At 34.9% G+C, this 22,843-nt stretch overlaps 1 protein-coding gene across 3 annotated transcripts; it reads right to left on the reverse strand.

The window, feature by feature from the left end:
* Nucleotides 1-1,877: 1,877 nt before the first annotated feature.
* CHORDC1 (cysteine and histidine rich domain containing 1) lies at nucleotides 1,878-22,722 on the reverse strand. Of its 3 annotated transcripts, XM_021679089.1 has the most exons (11): nucleotides 22,504-22,722; nucleotides 19,013-19,062; nucleotides 15,131-15,187; nucleotides 14,055-14,212; nucleotides 11,548-11,651; nucleotides 10,906-10,964; nucleotides 6,964-7,034; nucleotides 6,091-6,196; nucleotides 4,073-4,192; nucleotides 3,593-3,655; nucleotides 1,878-3,330 (listed from the first exon to the last, which is right to left on the reverse strand). In XM_021679089.1, exons 1-11 carry the CDS (start codon nucleotides 22,565-22,567, stop codon nucleotides 3,184-3,186), a joined length of 999 nt encoding a protein of 332 aa, XP_021534764.1. In that variant the 5' UTR covers nucleotides 22,568-22,722; the 3' UTR covers nucleotides 1,878-3,183. The 3 variants fall into 3 exon arrangements, with proteins under 3 accessions (XP_021534764.1, XP_044775244.1, XP_021534765.1); XM_044919309.1 differs by lacking the exon at nucleotides 15,131-15,187; XM_021679090.1 differs by lacking the exon at nucleotides 4,073-4,192.
* Nucleotides 22,723-22,843: the final 121 nt, after the last annotated feature.

Consider the following 22,843-nt stretch of genomic DNA (forward strand, 5'->3'; position numbering starts at 1 on the left):
AAAATTAATATGCAATAAAACAAAACCCTGTTAATGTTCTGACAACTTACAAATACCTGGTAGTTATAAAAAAAAAAGAATATATAATCAAATGCCTTAAAAATGGTAACAGAACTCATAAATGAGCTTTTAAAAATGTACTCTGGGTGTCAGATTGGGGAATGGCTGACTTTTTTTTTGAAAAAAGCAAGGAGTGGCAGAGCAATACCCCAAAGTCATCTTAAAATATTTTCAACAAGTCTTTAAGGTTTTCTTCACCCTTAAATGGTTAAAGAATTGTCTAAAGAAAACCAAACAAGTTACACTTAATAAGAATTAAAATCTCTAGCATAAAATGATAAAATAGATCATTAGTCCTTTGCCAGTATATGGTCACAAGAAGTTACATCACTGACCTATATAAACATGGCTCTCTAAGGTAGGCTGATTTCAATTTATATTTTTAATGGTTTACAAGTTACTGTCTGAAATTATTACAAGAAAACTAGGGTAGGTTTTAAGAACTACCCTTCAAGTGTTCCACTAAAAAAAGATGGTCAAAATCAATGTTCTGCTTTAGGTAGTAGTATTGTACCTACTGTACTAATTCTTAGTTTTGTACGTGTTCTATGGTCACATAAGATTTTAATACAAGGCAGGGCGCCTGGGTGGCTCAGATGGTTGAGCGTCTGCCTTCGGCTCAGGTCATGATCCCGGGGTCCTGGGATTGAGTCCCGCATCGGGCTCTCTGCTCCTTGGGAGCCTGCTTCTCCCTCTGCCTCTCTCTCTCTCTCTGTCTCTCATGAATAAATAAATAAAATCTTTAAAAAAAAAAAAAAAAGATTTTAATACAAGGCAAAGATTACTATAGAAAATAAGACTTCTCTAAGTACTTTTTTTGCAACTCTTATAAATCTAAAATTATCTCAAGAGGTTAAAAAAAATAAAAGCTCAACTCTTAGGACCTTACTACCTTTATACTAGCAAAGGTACTGAACAAGAAAAAAATAGTATTTTCTATTTCCCATGTTGAGTTTAAGCTGTCAGATTAGTTACCAAGTGTATAATAAACTTAGTTTTGACTGCTTTGCTACAAGTAAGTACTCTGAATGCTGAGAAAGACAAAGCATATTTCTAGAGATACAAACTTGACATTTTTAATTTTCTCGACAGTTAAAGTAACACATATTCTACTGAATAATAACTCTTTCCCTTCATGTACGAACCTAAGATAAAAATATTTAGATATTTATTTGGGCAACAAATCAGAGGATCATTAAGAGTAGAGAGAAAACAGAATGGTCACTAATCACTAATGTAACTATATAAGCTACATCTCTCACACAGGCACACACACACACACAGTTAGTGCTTTGTAACTAACTCTCAGGTGAATAATCCACTTGCTTTAAATAATAGTTCAACTGCATGTAACACATTAAGACACTGCTTAGGGGAAAAAAAGTCTCAAGAAGAAAACATTAAAAAAGGTGTATTAATCATTACTTCAAATCAAATCAAGTATCAACCTCTCCCCTAAACAATAAACAAGACTTTATGTCTCCAAATGAACCCAGGTCTTTAAATTATGAAAGATAATTTTTAAAAATTTAAATACAACCCCAAGTACTAGAAACTTACATACTCTATTTTGGCCCAATTGTACTAAAATGTTTACATGGCATGTCATTAAAATACCATGTGTCATGCAAGCCCAGTTGCCAGATTTTTTATGTCTTTATTTGTAAGAGCTAAATCATTTAATAATTACTTAACTACCTTTAGTAGTTATTTGCTAAAAGGATAGTTGAGTGAGACATACTCTTTATTAACCTACACTTCTAAAACTGTACTTATGCAAATTTTTGTTATAAGAATAAAAAAAACACTAAAGGGGCTTGGGAAATAATTATTTTAATCTACATTAGCATAATTCATACCCAAATTTCTTAAGTCCTGCCAAACTTTTGGCCTTCAAAACATTTCTTAATTTTAGTTTTCTTGGTGAGCTCTGCATTGCCTCAAAAAGTAAACTATCTTTAATGGGTTCAATTAGCATAAACAATCTAAGTCTCTGATACCTGTATCCAATGAAGTGTAATATATAATCAACATTGTATCACCTAGAATTGTCAAGCTGTTCATGAAAGCCTAAAACAAAACTCCAAAAGAATTCAGCTATTTTATTTAACATGTAATAGATATTTCTCATAAAGCAAAGCTTAAATATTTCATTTTTTGATACCGTAATGTATTTCCATAAGCCTTTAAATCTATGGTTTTATACATACAGTTTTCCATCAGGGAGGCCAGATATTTATATATATATATAATATATATATATATAAAATTATAACATATATATAAATTTCTCTTTACATGTAACTAATTAAAGATTTTAAGAGGGTGTAGGTTATGAATCAGGTACAATTTAGTCATAACACCATACAAAGACCTTATAAAATAATCAGGAAACAGATATTTAACATTATTGCTTAGTCTTAATAAAACGGCAAATTTTAACCAAATTGATACCTCTCTACTCTTATTTATAATGTTTTCTATACATTTAAATCATAGCACTTGGCAAGTAATATAGGTGCTGATATGTTTTAATTTAATTAGCTGTAAACAAATTCCAATTTGTTATTCAATGCATATATTCCCCTTTAACTAGCTACTACACTACCTCAGAATTATTCCTCCTAGAAAAAGTAACCTTCCCTAGGATAAAACAATGCAGAGCTTCATCTCCTTCTTAAAGATTTTCAAGTATTATAGGAACACAAACTAATGAAAAAACTAATTAAAAATCTGACATTCCATCTTGTTTTACTAATTATGGGATAATAGAAAAGAGATGTGAACAAATGTTTTTTTACCCTTCTCTGCTAAACATAATATTATACCAAGAAATACTGTAACTGTTTATGAGCTACTTTCTAGCTTTTCAAGTATAGGACATAACTACAGTTCTGCCAAGTGAGGAGAAATGAATAATCAGACTTAGGTAACTCAAAAAGACGACGGGAGGCATGAAAAGATAAACTGACTTTGGCTTTTAAGAACCTACCGTTGACCCTGAACTGCCAGATTCAACAACAGCAACAACAACAATGACAACAAAAGAGGACAGCAGCAAGCCACCATTTTACCACATAGTAAGAATTCTGAAATAGGCAATAACTTTCTTTCCCTGTCATCTCATTCTGTTGTTTCTTCTTTTTGTTTTTCCTGCTTTTTGGTAACAGGCAGTTCAAGGCTTGCCCATTGCATAGCTTCAGCTTTTCTCATGGTGATCTCAATCTTTGTTGCAGTCATAGTTACATAACTTCTTGTTACATCAATCACCTGCAACGTAGCAGAAAATGACGGTAAGCCTTGATGTTGTTTTTTAAGTCTTAGGGGAAAATATTGGTCTTGTTTATGCTAATAATCACAACTCCGAGCTTCTAAGGCCATTTTTATACCCAGATTTAAAGTTTTTAAAAGAATTAATGGTAAGTTATATTCCTACTTTGCATCATTGGTTTCTAAAGTATGGTCTTTTTACTGTACAAATTGGGTTTTTAAAAAAAGTATTAGAAAAAATTCTGGATTCATCGATACTTACACCCCATAATTTCACATTTTGATGAAATTCCTTCTCTCCTTCAAATACAATGTGCACATTTAACTGAAAAACACAGAAACCGATCAGACCCAAATTGAAGGAATAGGATTTAAAACAATGATTATAAAAATAAGATACTGATATAAATCATTCAAGCTATTTCAACAGACTTCCAATATTGTGTATTTTTTTTGAGGAAACCATTAACAGAAAATTTAACTTGTCATTTCATATTGAGAACGAGGTATTGTATTATTTGATAAATCTAAGCTACCATAGTATCTCCAGAATGCTTCAGAAATAATTCATTATGCAGAAATTTTCATTTAAAATAGTTTCTGACAGTAATTTCAAGCATTTTTTCCAAATGGAAAAGATTTAAAAATCTTAAAATTGACCCAAACACAGTATTTATAATACATTAATATAGAGAATAATGTATGAAGACAATTTTTTCTCAAAGACATTTAGTGTACTTACCAATGTACTATTTGCTTCTACTTGGCTAAGTTCTGGAAGTGAATTTTTAGCATATACTGAAATGGTGACCTCACCCCCAGTCTGATGCCAGTCATGTCTACATGGAACAACTTTTTTCCCCTATGAAAGAAAAACCTTATGAATTTACCAAGTGCCACATAACCTCTCAAAAAAAGAGGAATCTGAGCCAAATAATTAAAAAAAAAAAAAAATTTACCGTGTGCAACTGAGCCCTTAATGTTTTTAAGGGCAAACAACTTCAAAAATTCCCAGCTAATGAAGGTTTAAACAATAAACTGTATCACAATAAAGATAACCTTTATAGTCTTATGGCTGAGAACACGCTTATTCTTCCATTTGATTTTTTTCTTTAAGGGCCATAGCATTAATATACACTGAAAGAACTCCTACTAAATTTTATCCTATTTTAACATTTCTGAAATCCACTAAGCACAGTCATAAAAACGTTCTATGAAGACTAAAATAAGACATTTGCTTAGTGAAATAATCCAGAAAACATCTTAACCTCATGCATAGAAATCTTCCATTTATTTTCTGTAAGTTGGAATCTGACTACAAATTGAAATTTCCAATTTCTACAAATTGGAACTAAGTGACTACTTACAGCTATCTGCTATCTGTTAGAGAATAGTTTATTTTCCTCTAATAATAAAATGAAGAAAAAAGTGGTAATTTGTGGAAGTAATGTTTTGGTTATTATTATAGAAATAACTATTACCTACAAGTGGAACATGGCTTTATCAAGGACTATTTAAAAAAGAGACAAATTCTGATTTGTTTTGTAAATTTACGAGAGCAACTTAGTTACATAATGCAGGAAACTGTGAGACATTACTGTTGAAAATGCAGTATTTACATTTTGGTATAAATATGCTAATAGAATTTAAATTACTTACATCACTTACATTTTTTGCCCTTAGCTACTAGCTCAGACACTTAATACTTGATAGGCGTACGCATTAAAATATAACAAAACATTATTTCATCAAGGGTTATACTCTGAAAACTTCTGCATATAATAGAAAACAACATTTTAAGCTAAAACTTCCAAAATTTTGGTCCCTGGAGAAAATACAGGGAGACTTTACTAAGTCTTTTTGTTAATAAAACATTCGTGCCAGTTTTGTGGCAGATGAATTATAACTTGAAGGACATATTTATAATACCAAAGCATGTTATTAAAAATCAGAAACTATGTTAAAAATCAGAAACTATAGAATACTTAAATGTAGAATGAATCCCTAAAGCAATCTGAAAATTTACAATTATTTTATAAGTTAAAAGACACATATAGTGAAAAGGTTTGTTGTTAGTGGGGTTGTTATTGCCAATATAGCACATAAAACTAATACATTATAAAATACATTACAATAGCTAAGGTGCACTTACTGAGCAATAAATTGCTTGCCTTCTTACAATTTAATGGGATTCTGGACACTTATTTGCATAGTCTATGTCTTTTTAAAAAGCTATCCAGTGAAGCTGGAACCAAAGCTTTTTTGGTTGTTCTGATAAACTACCCCGAAGCAAGCAGAGGCATTCAAGACAACTGGAACAAGTTTGCCATCCTTCTCTTTGGCCGCTAGGTGGAGTGATTTTGCATTGTAAATGGTTGCATGAAGTTTTAAGTGGCCAGAAGAGAATCCAAGGTCTAAGTGATTAATATCATTGAAGGAATAGAAAAATGATTTTAAAAAAACAAAAAGTGGGAAGAGCCTATGGAATTACAGAAACACATGCTTCAAATTTGGCAGAGGCTTTAGTATTTCACAAAAGCCTGTATATTTGCATCATCATACACAATGGCTACTTGGGATCAAAGACAGTGCTCTGGGAGCTTGACTCAATTTTAATTTTTAGGCACATCAAACCTTTACTGTATGAGAGACAGAAAAACTTTTTTTTTTTAATTTCTTAAGAAAGAATAATTTTAAATCTTAAAAAAAAAAAAGACAGATAAATATATCCCAATATGTTATTATGAAAATGTTACTTACAGCATCCTTTTTAGTCCACATGTGTTTCCCTGTTGTACAGCCCTCTTGGGCTAAGAATGTATTGAAATCAGAAGTTTTTTTTCTACAACAGCTCCAGTATTTCATCCTTTAAATTATCATAGAAAAACTTCAGAAATAAAATCTTACAACCACTTAAGTCCAAAAGTACAGTGACAGTGTGATTTTAAAAGATAAATGTGTGCAACGTTAGTATTCTACAAAGTGTCTAAGTTACTAAACAGTTAAAACTTTCAGAAGACTAATCATTTTAAAACCAGAATGGCATTTATTGTAGTAACTCTGGAGCTCCTCAGTAAAGATGCTTAAAACCATCACAAAATTCCAAATCCACTTTTCACTAATAGTTTTTTTCACTAATAATTTTCACTAATAATTCCAGTTTCCTCATAAAGCTCCCAAAAAGTGATACAGACTGGAAGATTTTAACATGGTACTGCATTTCTATAAACCACAGCACAGTACGGAAGAGGGGCTAGATCTCAGTGAGGGCTGCAGAAAGTGTGGATTTTCTTGGATGACACAATATTGGTGTCTTAGTGCCCCAGGGCCAAAAATTCTAACTGTCCAGCAATGCACAGAACAGTCCTTCAAACTAAATAAGAGTAACCACCCATTGAAAAATAAGGGAATAAGGAAAAACATGAGGTTTGAATCACAATGGCCACTCCACTGTAATAATTGTTTCAGTTTTCTCATATGTAAAAAGACAAAGCCCATATTCTAGGTTATTCTAAAGATTATATGACAATATAAGTAAAATACCTAATAATGCTGCATGGCAAATAATGTTTATAGGCATATTAACTTTTCTAACCTCTACCATGAAGTTTTAATTAGTCATGTATAAGTTACCCTTCATGAAAAATAGGTACTCCAGAATGATATACACAGACTTCTTCTAGACTCTGTGGACCCTGATATGTCTAAAAGAGAAAAAAGAAGAAAAAATTAGCTTCACATCTCAATGTCATATTTCATAAACATTTGTAGAACTGGTGACCTCTAAGAACTATGAAAATGCTCAAGAAATAGCAATTACCTAGAATATTCATAAATTCACCCCAGGCCATTCCAATAAGGAATGAAAAATGATTCCTTTTTAGATACGCTTAAGTATTAGTTCCCTGTGAAAAAGGCAAATAGAAAAGTAGGCAATGGGATCTATTAAGATGCTTTCAGACTTTCAGGTACGAGGTCACAATTCAAGCATATTCAGGTATTTAAATTTATAGGACAATACTGAAACCAAGGAATTAGTATTCTCAATGGAAATACAGTTACAGCATGATTTATGTGTACAGGAAACTCTGTGTGGGTATTACAAATTAATAAAGCAATTCTGGAAGTTCTACAGTGCTGTTGACTTCTTATCCCTAGGAAGGGTAAAATGAGCTGCAGACCTATAAATATATCCAGGGTTTGTCTGGAAGATCCGGGCCCCATTGCTGCTGTAGGTGAAGGCTCTACAGATGAATTCACAAAAAGTTATGTTAATAAAACACAGATGCAGCCAGTAGTATATTTTTTACTTTGGTATTTATAGCAACCACCTACAAGTATAGAAAATAAAATTCTGTGTATTTACTTTTGGTAAATCCAAATACTGCCTGTGTACAGCTCCTAAAGAGATTCCATAAGCTCATAAAAATCAGTTATGTTAGATTCTGATTTTTTATCACTATTGCCCCCTCAACTCCTACTCTTCTTCCTACCTTATTTGATGGCACCATATCCATGTTTTCTATCATGAAATCCTGTCAATTTAGTTTGAAAATATCAGTTTAATTTGCTCACCTTCCTCATGATCACTAGCAGATTTTAGACAATAAGACTATACTAACAGATTCTAACTCTTTTCTATCCCTTCCATTTCTGTACTCTACTCTCTAACTAAAACATCACTCTCTTGTAATAGTTCTTTAATTAAATCTACCTCACACCTTACACAGTTATCAGTTCCAGGTGGTTTGTGTATTTTAAACGTGCCTCTACATATGAGAAAATATTCATGGCCTTCAAGTAGGCAAACGTCTTAAAAAGAATATGAAGAACAGTAGCCAAACAAAATGGACAAATTGGGTTTCATTAAAATTAAACAGCCTCTGTTTATCACAAGTTGTTATTAAGACAGTGAAAATGTATAGTGTCTCTCTCTGGTTAAAAAATAAAAAGAATTCCTAAAATCAGTAAGAAAAAGCCAACTGATAGAAAAATACATAAAAGATTTCGGACATTTCACAAAAGAGAATATCCAAGGGACTAATAAACATACAGAAAGGTACTCAACCTCATCATCAGGAATGTGCAAATTAAAATCACAATGGGAACACTACACACTAACCAGAATGGCTAAAATATAGAAGACTGATATTACAAAATGTACCAAGGTGTAGAACAAATGGAAAGCCTCATATACTGCCGGCAGATGTGTAAATACAACCATCTTCAAAAACTATGAGGAAGTATTTGTTAAAGCTGGACACAGACACACAATGATCTGGCAATTCCATTTCTAGTCATATACCTAATAGAAATGTATCCACGTGTCCCAAAAGTCAGGCACAAAAATGTTCAATAGTAGCATTAAACAAAAAAAGTTAAAGGATAATAAAAAGGTAAGCTGACTGGCAACATTCACACAGCAGCACATTTTAAAACAATGAAAATGAACAAACTATGGCTACATGCAACAAAGATAACTCTAACACACATTTCGTTAAGCCAAGGAAGACAGGTGCAAGAATACCTGGTCTACGATTCTATTCACATTAAGCTCAAAAATAGGCAAAACTACTCTATCTTGATAGAAAAACATGGTTACTTTTGGGAGGAAATAATAAATGGGAGAAGGTATAAGGAGGGCTCTGCTTTGTGAAAATCCCTTGAGCTATAAATTTACTTACATCTGTATACTTTTTGATGTTATATTTCAATGAAAAAGATCAAATAATGGCCTCTCTAAACTACATCATGTGAGATCTAACTTTCGAGCACTATAAAAGCCTTTAAAGATCTGGTCCCTACTTCTCTCTTTTAATCTCCACACCAACAAGTTTTATACACTATTAACCGTTTCTTGTTTGCTGTATACGGCTATCACCTCTGCTTGAGGAATCCTTTCCCTTTTTGTCCATTTATGGAATTGACATTCATGTTTCAAAATCGATCTGAAATTGTCTCTCTCTGATCTTCCTGCACCTCCACCCCAGTACTCAGTCACTCTCTTCTATCTACTACTTCTACCTTACATACATGTAAATCCATTTCCATTTCCATCCCTAAATAAGCAAGGTGATCTCAAACTTAACATGAAGGAAAATTACAAACCTTGCTCCCCAAACCCTGTTTTTTCCTTCTTGGTTAATGGTGTCACCAGTCACCTAGCTGCTGGAGCCCCAACTCCCCTCCACTTAAAGTTCATTAGCGGGCGCCTGGGTGGCTCAGTTGGTTAAGCGACTGCCTTCGGCTCAGGTCATGATCCTGGAGTCCCGGGATCGAGTCCCGCATCGGGCTCCCTGCTCGGCGAGGAGCCTGCTTCTCCCTCTGACCCTCCCCCCTCTCATGTGCTCTCTGTCTCTCTCATTCTCTCTGTCTCAGATAAATAAATAAAATCTTTAAAAAAAAAAAAAGTTCATTAGCAAGTTCTGCTAATACTTCCAAATAGTATTCATTCTGCATGATTTGTCAGGAGCCAGGCAGGCACTGTTCTAAGCATTTAAGATACAGCAAAGAACAACAAAAAAAATTCTGTCCTTGTAAACCTCGTATGAGTGGAGGAAGGGAAGGGAAAATTAGATCATAAGCAAAATACATATGCAAAAGAAGTAGCATGTTATAAGGGGATTAGTGTCCTGAAGAAAAAAGGACAGTTGGGAGTGGAGATGCTGGAGGGCATGCAATTTCACACAGAGGGGTAGGAAAATCCTCAGATGTTCGTGTAGATCCCATATTTAACCACTTCTAAAAAATAAGCTCCAATCCCCACTGCCTGCTCTTCCACAATTGCATCCTAGCTGGTTTTCCTTCCTCCAAATCCCCAGTGCCCCATTATATTTGCCAGGTTATCAGTCAAAGAGGTCTTTTTAGAACCCCTCCTTAAAACAGAGACTATCTTCCCATTATACGAAAAAAAGCCCAAACCCCTCAATGTGCCCTGTAAGGACCACCATGATCTTGTCTACCTCACTTACCCCTACCTTTCATATTTCACACCCATGACCAAGCCCCACTGACTTTTCTCATAATTTCTTGAAAAGCCAAGCTTTAAAGGCTCTACACATACTGCTCCCCTATCGATTGGAGGTTTACATAGCTCACCTGCTACATTATTTAGATTTCTGATTTAGTGTCACTTCCCAAAGGGCTTTCCTGACAGCCTTATTTTTAATAGCTTTATCACCTTGTTTACTATATTTTCTTCGTATCTACCTAAATTCATAATATTTAATTGCCTATGTGTTATCCTTCTCCCTAAATTAAACTATCAGCTCCACAACAGCAGAAATTTTTGCTTACTTGATACTGTGTTTCCAGCCCCCCAAACACTGTCTGGCATACAGTAAGTGCTCAGTAAATACTGACTGAATTAGAATTATTTATTCCATGATTCTGTCAGATAGGATGTTCGTCAGAGACAGAGTCTCTTATCCATGTTCACAGCCCTAGTCCATAGCACACTGACCAACACATAACAGGCACCCAAATGTTTGTTGAACTGAATCAGTAAATTGCACCCTCTTCTTCAAAAATTACAATTCTACTTCCATGACACAACACAAATTTTACAATATATACCTTTGAACACCCTCCATTTTTACATGACGTCCCAATCTTAATTTCATCACTGTCCTCTTCTAAAACAAGAAAAGAAAATCAAATTAGAAACATTAAAATAAATACTTTAGTGTCATTCTTAAATAACCTCTTTCATAAAACAAGTACTTGAAAAAATACTAAATCTAAAAACCACTGATATTTGAGAACAATTTTAAGTTACTAAGTTTTCTACGTGACCTTTCAGGGAATATATTTAAAAAGCTGGTAAGAATTATTGTGATTAAGTTTTGCCCATGTCCCCAAATGGTATATGACACATTTCTATTCTATAATGCAATACAATATCCAACATCTTAACCCAATAAAAGAGAAATCATGAAAGGGGTAACTACTTTTCTCCATGGTATTGAGTGTAGGTCAGAATATACTGAGAATATTTTATATTACGCAGAATGAAACATTTAATAAAGACATTTTAACGAAGACATTATGGAATAAACCACCAATTCATTTTGTGGTATTACTGGTATTTAGAAAACAAAAATAAATTCTTTACTATAATGTGCTACCTTTTCATATTTATATTCAGTGAACCACACTGTGGTCTCTTTTAGATAATTGGTTAGTTGTACAGAAAAAAAATACAAAATAAAATCTTACCTTTCTTATTTTCTTCATTCCCCGAGGATAGTTTAAGTTTATCAAGTGCTTGTTTTAGGGAAGCAGATATTTTTAATTCCAATTTTGTCATTGGTTCATCTGGGCTGGAGAATTTTTAAATTTTATTACCATTATTGATATACCAAAAAAAATATATATATATATATATATATATTTTAGTAAAAATAAACACTAAGAATCTATAAAAAGCCAAATGCTTTGTGAATCAAGTTTTTCTATTAAATAGTATTTTGCAAATAACTGTAATATGTATCTATACTTTCAAGTGTTAACAGAAAAATTCTGATATTAAAATATTAAAACTCAGGCACCTGGATGGCTCACTCAGTTAAGCATCCGACTCTTGATTTTGGATTAGGTCACGATCTCAGGGTTGTGAGATCGAGCCCTGAGTCGGGCTCCACACTAGGTGTGGAGCCTGTTTGGGATTTTCTCTCTCTCCCTCTGCACCCTCCATAAATACATACATACATACATACATAAATACATAAATAAACATATTAAGTCTCAAATAATCATACTATTGCCAACATGGTAAATTACTAATCAGTAGGTCTAATGGGAAGGAAGTAAAGAATAGGAATCCACATTTGCCAAGAAGGAACCATGAAGTACTTTTGCATTCCACACCTAAGCAAAATGCTGAGCATACAATTAACAGGCAACAAATATGTACTAAGTGAATCCATATTCCTACCAGTGGAGATAACTTACTTTGTGTGGACACTGGTTATATGCATCCATACATTCAGATAAAATTTTATCACAAGGCAATTTCAGTAGGGTTAAAAAATCAATAACACCCCCCAACACTTCATAATGGTTAAGTGTTATGTGTACAATTTATTTAAAGCCATTCAATAAATATTAAGCATATTAATAAATGCAACAATAAAAACAGAAATTATTCATTCCACATCCTTAATGAAAACAACTATTGTAGAAAGGTGTAGGAAGCATTAACAACAGTACATAAAAACCTATATTCCCATAATCTCTACAATACTACCAAATAAATTTATGGAAAAGTACTTAAATTTCTCTCAATTAGTAGTCCATTATTAAAGTAAATATTAACTCATACTGCTAATTACAGTAGACACCATTGTAATACTTAAGAATGAGCCATGCCAAAGTTGTCTTTTCCTCTTAATTTTTTTTTTGTAACTGGCAAATCAGCCAGCAAGGCATCTGATAAAGTCTCTCATGATTATGAATAAGGTGGAGATGGAATAAAAATCAGTGTAAGTAGTTTGGTTAAATGAACAAATGTCAAAAAGTCTCTCAGGCTTCTTATATTGGTCCAGTATTATTCAATATGCTATAAATTTATTTAAGATCAATAAAGAGAAAAAAATCATGAAAACCATTAAGTCCATTATGGGAATAACATCAACTCAGGGGGCACCTGGGTGGCTAAGATGGTTAAGCATCGGCCTTTGGCTCAGATCACGATCCCAGGGTCCTGGGACAGAGCCCCAAGTGTACTCCCAGCTCAGCAGGGAGCCTGCTTCTCCCTCTGCCTCTGCCTCTCCCCCTGCTTGTGCTCTCTCTGTCTCTCCCAAATGAATAAATAAAATCTTAAAAAAAAAAAAAAAAAACCCAACTTGGGCCATATTTGAGACCAAAAACCATCTGTTTTCTAAGTCTTATATCCTGGTTCTAAAACAATACTCAAGGGCAAAATGAAGGATGCCTGGTTTAACAGTGGCACCCAACATGCATGTGTGAGAATGTAAAACAGAGTTTAGTTGACCAGAAGGTTAAGTACAAAGAATCTGGGTAATTCTACTGCATAATGAGCAAAAGGTATTTTAAAAGTACTTTAACAGATCTGCCATCTAAATCAAATAAATAAAAAAGTTTAATAGTAATAATAAAATTATCAGTTTTCAGTTATGTGAAAGTAAAAGGAGTGACTAGGCTTGTTCTAGTGACAAAATATGCAAATAAAGGAGACAGAATTTGGCTCAATATGAGCAAAAAAATATACACTTAGTAACAATAAAATGGACTAATTTAAAATAAAAGTAAATTCCTCTTCACTAGAATTATTTGAAAGGAAACTAAATATCCTTCTGTCAGGAATGTCCTAGAAAATATTCAAGAAAACAGCAGAGGAATGAAGAGGAAGGTGTCTAAAGTTCTTTTTCAACTCAAACTGATTCTATGACAACAATTCCTTTCTAGAATTTCACTATGCCACAGTGAAAAAGACATGTCAAGTCACAAGACAGATGGAGGCTTTTCTGCTTTTGACATATTATGATGATATATGAACAAATATGCAATGGAAGTTTACTGTGTACATGCCCTCAAGTTGAAGGGGGAATAAAAATGGAATGTATACTTAAGAGAAAATCAAATAGATAAAAAGTTGGTGACCTACATAATAGCTATAAATGGTATTATGTAAAATCATAAAATACCAAGAATAAATGCTATTATTCACTTGTGACAAAAATATACAACTGTATAAAGTGTACCTTGGCCTTTTTATTGCTTCTACTGGTTTAGGGGCTTGAATGATGTGCTCCTGAAACTTGGGTTTCAATTCAGAAAGTTCTTTCTTCTCAGTAGTCTTGACTTCAGGTTTGACTGGCTCAGGTGGCTTCTCACTATTATGCCTGCCTTTTGTACAGCCCTGTTAGGAAAGATAAGAGTTATCCTAGCATCTGTTTCACATGCCATGATAGAAAAATTAGTTTTCTTTATTAATAAATTCTACTGTTCGCTTTCTCCACACAGACTTATTTTAAGAAACTAAAAACAGAACTCTAAATTTGCAATATCTGTAAATAAGTTCTTATATCTTAATGTATTTTAAAAGAAGTCTCTGAATTACACTTCATAAATATCAGCTTATACTATAAACGCAGCATAAACTTTTTTTTACAGTAAAATTCTGGAACTCTCACACGGAAGTCTACAAATTATTAACACAAAAGGACCTTGATTTAAGCCCTACTTCTTCTACTTATTAGCTATTGGACCTTGAGCAAGGGAATCTTTTTAAACTTCAGTTTCCTCAAAATGGAGGTAAGGTCACTTAAGATATTTTCTGAGAGGATTAAGTAAAATAAGAGTATTTGTCAAAACTGGCAGGTGAGTCAAACATGCATTGTAACATCTCTGAAATCATAACTTTAATGGCATGTCATTTCCTTAACAGTTTTTGTTTTCTTTCTTAAGGGTATACAGAATAAATGGTACATCGTGGTAGTATCTTAGATTTGATAAATATCTATTTTTCCTCACTATATAAATGCCTTAAATCGCTACCTACTACTTCCTTCTTGATGTACTTTAAAGACTACTCATATCAAGGACAAACCTGTATTGACAGGTGGCTAATTAATATCGTGAAACTTTTATCTCTAAAACGGATAAATTCCTTATATTAAAGGCTGTCAAGAGAGGTGAACTCCACTTGCAAAGAAAGGCTCTATGTGCAAATTAACAGACCATTCAACAGATGTCCCAAATCAGACTCCTCAAATCTGGAGCTTCCCATTATTTGTACTTTCTCAGGAGATAACCTAGGAAAAAAATTAATACTTACTGCAATACTTAAAAAATCAGAAAAATCGGTCGTTCTTCTCTTACAGCAAGACCAACCCTATGAAACAGAAAAAAACTGAAAATTGAATTTGCACAGAACCACAGCCCACTAAGAGTCTACTTGCATATATCCTTGAATCTGGCAGTGACTTGCACATATATAGATTTCACAGTTGTGAAGTGTTATAAATGATTCATCAAATCAAATGAAATGATCTTTAGTTTTTGATTTAAAAAAAGCTAATTAATCAATGTTAAAGGTGATTTGTATTGTGACTGATCACAAAAGGAAGTACCTTAAAATGGGAAATAAAAATCGCTTATTTTTTCAAGACTAGTACTTGATTTTTAGAAGAGAAACATTTTCTAATTTCTAAAAATATCATATATTTTAAAGGATCTGGGGAGTAAGTGAAGTGCTTTACTTTAAAAATCCAGTAAGTCAGAGACATTAATTATAATTCAGCTTCTAAAGAACTCACTGTAGGTGTTCCCCAACAATAAGCATTCTATTTTCAGACAACATAGATTGATTAGCATAGTAGCCTAAGGACTGTTAGATCTTTGAAGGTTAAATGATCTTTTTAGCAACAAGCATAAAAATATAGAAATTGCAATGCTGTGTGTGATTTCTAAACAAAATATCAAGTGGCTTACCAAAAAATGGCTTTTAGCTGTCATCTGTAATTTCAATGTAGTATAAAGAATAAGAAAATAAAAATGCAGCAGTTTCAAGACTTGGAATGTCCTAAATTAGACTAAAGGCTAGGATTTGCACATATCCATCTGGGCCTCACTGCTTTTCTCAATACACTATATGAAGAATTTGGTAGTGATTGTTTTCACACTACTTTCTTACAAAATTATTTTAAAGAAAATGTTAAATACGCTATAATTTAAATTTTCCTTTATTTTGAAACTGAATTCTTTTATTCTGAATTGAGATGTATAGATGAAAACCTACTATAACCTTAAAATATAATATTTAGTTAGCATTGATAATACAGTCAGAAAAGTTATTCTGTACAAGAAAAAGCTTTATCATCTTAATCATATATAAAGAATTACGGCAGATATTCTGGGGATACTGGGATACATACATGATACATACTAGTTGTTCCCAAATGCCAATCTGGGATCTATGGCAGTCCTCAGTAAAATAAAAAAATGAAAGAGCACCTAGGTGGCTTAGTCAGTTAAGTGTCTGCCTTTGGCTCAGGTCATGATCCCAGGATCCTGGGATCTAGTCTCGCATCAGGCTCCCTGCTCAATGGGGAGTCCCTCTGCCCCTCCGCCCCCCCCCACTTGTGCGCATGCATGCGGGTCTCTCTCTCTCTCTCTCAAAATCTTTTTAAAAAATGAAAGATAAATTTAAGTATGTGAGTATAAGGTTGTCATTTCTTAAGAAGGATTGTCTCTCTTCTCTGTCTATGCCACTTCTAATTTGAATATTAAAATGTTCTTTCTTTTGTATATGCAATGTTTAACTTCTTATTTGCCAATTAAACCAGCAACAGTAGACATTACACTGATTTACCTATTTTGTCTGTCTACATATTTGCGGTGTGAAATCCAATAGTCTTAAAAAGTACAGATCTTCAAGAAATGTTTATAGAGACAATAATAAACAGAATTGGAAAAGAGAAACAAAAATACTTCAGAGTGAAATCCTTAAGATTAATTCAACAGGGTGATTAATAGTTGGGTTGTAAAAAAAAAAAAAAGCAATGGACTGAATGACTAGAAAGTTTGTGGTATCATTACTAGCAGCAGCAAAGTTGAAATGCAGGCTATTTTTGGAGTACGAGTTCACTTTAAAAACTGGTTTGCAGTTGCAAATAAAATGGAAATATTCTGCAGAAGCCACTAGCACAGAGATGACGTTTAAGGACAGAAATGCATGAACTAAATGAGAGAAAATAGGAAGCTAAAGACAAAGGTGAAATACGTCTATGGTTAGGAGATAGAAACATATCATAGGAGAAGAAGAAGAAAAACATACGTAAGAAAAATAAACATAGAATAAATGGCAATCCAGGAAAGATAAAATCCCCTCACTCTTCTGCAAAAGTAAATATACCCACAGAACCACAGTTTCCACCCCCCAAAAAGTTTGTAAAGCAGCTAAAAAGATATGAGAAGAGTCATCTCTCAACTTGCCCTATCAAATGGTTGTTCTGTTTTCCTCACTTAGAACTAACCAGACTAACACAAACTTGTTATCTGCTTACACATCTTTATTAACACTTGGCCATCTAACAGTTAAATACCAAAAAGGGTCCACAACTACTCCTTGGAAGGTATAATTAGAAATTCATAAGGCATCAACAATACTTAAACATGTAAGACTGCTTATGTTCCTAAAAACAAAGTACCAACACCTAAAACCATGGCAGCCACACCGCAACATTTTCTTTTGAGATACACATTAAACAAATAATCAAGTCGAAAAATGGGCAGAAGACATGAACTGACACTTCTCCAAAGAAGACATACAAATGGCTAACAGACACACGAAAAAATGTTCATCATCATTAGCCATCAGGGAAATTAAAATCAAAACCACAATGAGATACCACCTTACACCAGTTAGAATGGCAAAAATTGACAAGGCAAGAAACCACAAATGTTGGAGAAGTTGTGGAGAAAGGGGAACCCTTTTACACTGTTGGTGGGTATGCAAGTTGGTACAGCCACTTTGGAAAACAGTGTGGTGGTTCCTCAAAAAGTTAAAAATAGAGCTACCCTATGACCCAGCAATTTCACTACTGGGTATTTACCCCAAAGACACAGATGTAGTGAAAAGAAGGGCCATATGCACCCCAGTGTTCATAGCAGCAATGTCCACAATAGCCAAACTGTGGAAAGAGCCGAGATGCCCTTGAACAGACGAATGGATAAAGAAGATGTGGTCCATATATACAATGGAATATTACTCAGCCATCAGAAAGGATGAATACCCAAGTTTTGCATCAACATGGATGGGACTGGAGGAGATTATGCTAAGTGAAAGTCAAGCAGAGAAAGTCAATTATCACACGGTTTCACTTATTTGTGGAACATAAGGAATAGAATGGAGGACATTAGGAGACGGAAGGGAAAATGAAGGGGGGGAAATCGGAAGGGGAGATGAACCAGGAGAGACGATGGACTCTGAAAAACAAACTGAGGGTTCTAGAGGGGACTGGGTTTGGGGATGGGTTAGCCCGGGGATGGGTATTAAGGAGGGCACGTACTGCATGGAGCACTGGGTGTTATATGAAGACAATAGATCGTGGATCACTACATCAAAAACTAATGATGTACTGTATGGTGACTAACATAACATAATAAAAGAAAAAGAGATACACATTATCTTTTGAGATAAACGTTACCATATTATCATAAATTGTAAAAGATCAATAAACACACCAAGAAAAACCTGGTCAAACAACATTTTATTATTTCTCTAACTCTCCGGAACACCAAGGAAGTACAGGTGGAAAACAGGTGGTGTCTCAAACAGTTTGGCACTCTTTACTGTTTATAACAATCTTTCCTAAAATTCAGAGCCGCTCTTATTATACAGTAGCTGCCTGATAGATTAAGAAACTAAGATTCAATACACTGCTTTCAATTCCCCTCAAGATTAAAAAGAAATGAAGAGTACAGAAAATGGGAGTTGGAATGGAAATAACATAATTTTATAACTGAAAAAGACCTTAAGATCACCATCTACTGTCTTTGCCTTTAATGGAGTACTTGCTTAAAGCACCCCAAAGTGGTCATTAAGAAAGCAAAAAGTCACAGGCTGAGAAAAAAAGATGAGAAAATAAAGATTCAATATTACACCTCTAAATTTTATGTACAAATATGAAGAGACTGAAATATACCCAGTTCTTACCTTTAAAGCATCATGAAAGACTGGAACACCTGGGTGATATGTGCAAGCATCTGGTCAAAAACAAAGGGGAAAAAATACACTTTATTATGAAGGAAAAAAAAAATCATTTTTTTCAGGTGTTAACATTTAATCCCTTTTCCAAATGCAGGTAATACTCTGCTTTTCCTTAAAAACTCACAAATGCTAGCATCTGATGCATGGCACACAGTGCTTAATATAGTATTGCATTACAATATCAATAGTTAAAATTCTAATTCAAGAGTATGACAGCTGTAGATAAGAATAATACAGAATACTGCAAGTATAACAAATTGTATTCTATTCCTTTAATCTTTGTAGTTAAACTTGTTTAGTACCAAAACTTCAAGCTCCATGATTTTATCACCTTCCAATTCTATTTACAAAAATACTATCAAACTTCTAAAATATCTTTTTAGAGAATCTCTCGGGCAATCTGTGGATCAATGCACATAAGAACACTTTTTAGAAGGACAGGTTCAAAATTTTAAAAACTGATGTTAATATCTAATTGCTAATTTAACTTTCCTAGACAGGTGTCAATAGCTAGATACAAACCTCATTAAATAGATGTTTAAGTTCTACAGTCTATTTTCAGGGTTGCCACTGATTGTTTCTCTGTATTTCTCTGCCACTCCCCATTACACCATCAATTTTCACTAACTCTTATGAAAATGAGCTTAATACAGTTTGCAATATAAAGTATTACATTTTAAAAAATCAGATAATAAAAAATTTTTTTCCGACTAGACACAACCATGAGCTTAGAAAAAACTGGTCGGCTCCACATCTGTGCAATTTTCTTATAAGGCTACTTTGCCCCAGCTTTTATTGTCTGTTTAGCTTTTAATTGGCCACAACCTCTGATTCTTGGTGTTGCCTTAAAATGATTAATTCCTGGTTCTTACAGAAATCTTCCTACGCCATATTAATAGCTAGTATGGTTTCCTTAGCAACCAGGTGTTACACAGATACTATGTTAGGCTAATAGAGCAAGAAAGTGTCGGGTATTTTCATGGTACAGTAAGTAAACCCATGGAATAAGAAGAAGCTATTAATTCAGGGAAGTAATGGAATTAAGGGCTGAAAAAGGAGATTCAAAGTAGAAATGAATATGCAGAGGGCTATGAAGTTGAGAACAGAATTAAAAAGAGAACAAATAGAGTATTTTCAAACATCAAACTTACATATAGTCAGAGGCATAAAATACATAATGCATAACACACTAAGAGGCATAATCATCATAATGGTCAGTTTGGGCAGAATGGCGGTAGGAATGAGTCAGGTCTTAACCCTACAACTAGTAGCAACAAAATTTGAAAATTACTGCTTTCAAATGTAAATAACAAGCAGATGGTTATTTTCCTCTCTAGCCTTTTTCAGGTTTACCAGTTTAGCTCAAAGTTGTATTTTATGGGTAACATTGTAGCAGTTAAGAGCCAAGGGCTTGTCATACTGGGTGTGACCCTGGCTCAAATTCTGGCTCTGCCTCTTAGTAACTGATTCAGTTTCTATATACTATATATATATGTGTATATATATATATACACACACATATGGATTTAATAAAAAACTGAAGAGGTGTTTTTTCCAAAATAACTATTTAATATGTGAAAGATACCAACTGTGTCTTCCATAAACATTGTTAGCTTGTGTTTCAAACTAAAACCTGGTATCAGCTTAGAAGGAAGGCTTATTTTTGTCCATACAAAGGTCAAACCTCTCCCATTCCAAAAAACTTTCTCCTAACCAAGTTCACAGTTTACTATTAGCTCTTATTTTCTACTTCCTATCTCCATTTTCTTAACTTACCATTGAAACAACTTACTTGGAGTTAAGTCTCTAACCCCCATTTTGCAAAAGCAACTAAACTTTCTACCACCTTATTGAAGCTCCCTGCTGAATTTAGTACTGATAACACAATCCTTGAATGTCTACTCCTCTCACTTTCCCACTCCCCCCACTCCCATCTCTTTCCTAGGCATTATACCATCTCACTCACACACACACACACACTCGCTGCTGACTTCCAAAAACTGGCTGTATCTCCCTCATAATTTCAGGCTGGTACAGAACATTCTATAAACAAACATATTTACTTTGGGGCATTAACTGTCGTAGGCAACAAAGCCTCAGTCTTCCCCTTTATTTAATATTAAAGTAAAATATAGCAGACACTAAGGCAATTTACTTTTTGCATAGGTTACCAAAAGCAAAGGCTTTAAAACCTCTTTTCTTCGATTCTGTCATCCACTGAAATCACAATTTTCTCTCTAACTTCATATCAATATCATAAAAATGTCAAGGACAGAAACATGAATATTGTACAAAGACTGAAAGACTGGATTCTACTTTATCCATTGAATCCTGCCAATAGTCTTATCATTTTAAATTATGTCACCAATTCAATACCTGTGCACTAAGTAAGTACTTCAGACAACTCAGGGATGGAAAAGATTTTAAAAGGCACAAATTTTAATTTCCTTCACAATGCAGGAACATGCTGCTACCATGTTGAACCCGGCTTCTCTATAAAATACGTCTAATAATACCTACTTCATAGAGGTGTTGTGAAGATTAAATAGATGATGTAGTAAGTGATCAATGTCTGGCGTATAGAAAACACAGTAATTGCTAGCTGAATTTGACAAAGTGGTGTCATTTCCCACAATATTCAAGAAACCAACTCCCTTTACCCCATTCACCATTCAAAATTCAAATTGATTGTTCACCTAGTCTAGTCACTTTCACTTTACATCCTTAACTGTACACGTAGGAACAATGACTTTATCCTGAAGATGGCACGTTGTTAAAACGGGAGGACCACAGCAAAACTACGCAACAAATAACGTTACTAAGTAAGACAAGGGTAACAAATGCACCATCCATCCCGCCAGATAACATCAAAACTTAGTGTAAAGACACAGAGTAATTTTCCTAACCCAGGACACTTAAAAAAAAAAAAAAAAGTAACTTTGTAACAGTTGGGGGACTGAACACGCGAAAAACAAGACTTTCAGAAAAATAAACTTCTAATTCAACGAGCCGAACTTAAACGCTAAAATAACTCGCCCGCTGCCCACCCCTCCCATCCCTCTTCGTCTGTCTCACTCACAGACACGCGCACACCCGCCGCTAAGCGAGCCCTGTAGCACCCGGTTAACTTTTGCTCCCCCAAAGAGACGGAGCGGAGGGGGGCAGGGAAGGGAGAAAGAGGTTCTAAATTCCAGGCGAATCGGCGAGTGAGCGGACGGCCGGGAAACACGTGGGACCGGAGCGTGGGTCCGTGGGGCTGCGCGGCTGCGGGGAGAGGGTCGGACGCCTCTGCCGAAAGCTCGGGCGGCCCGGAGGGACCCAGACCGGGGCAGCGCGGTGACGGCTCGCGGGCGGACCCCGGGACGCCCTTGGGCCCAAGGGCGTCCCCCGGCTGAGGTGGAAAGGGGAGGAAGGGCTGGCGGCGCCCTTTTTCTTACCGTCGGAGTTGGTCTCGGGATCGAAGCGCTGCCCACAGCCCCGGTTGTAGCACAGCAAGGCCATTTTCTTTCCCCACCGTTAAAGGTCGGGTCCAAAGCCCGTGAAGAGCTAGAGGCTGCGCGTACAAGCCCAGTGCCGCAACCACCGGTCTGACGGCTGAGGCGGCTGCCGGCTTCCGGAAACGGCGGGCTCAGCCTCAGGAACCTTCGCGAATTTTCCGGTCGCGCAGGCGCAGAGCAGATGGGAAGAGGCGGAGGGAACGGCAGGAGGCCCGGCGGCAGTGGGGCAGCTGTGGGTCGGGCTCCTGAGGCTGGCGGCAAGGCTTGGCGGTGGCGCGGG

This window comes from Neomonachus schauinslandi, chromosome 11 (genome assembly GCF_002201575.2).
Source record: "Neomonachus schauinslandi chromosome 11, ASM220157v2, whole genome shotgun sequence".
Taxonomy (NCBI): Eukaryota; Metazoa; Chordata; class Mammalia; order Carnivora; family Phocidae; genus Neomonachus; species Neomonachus schauinslandi.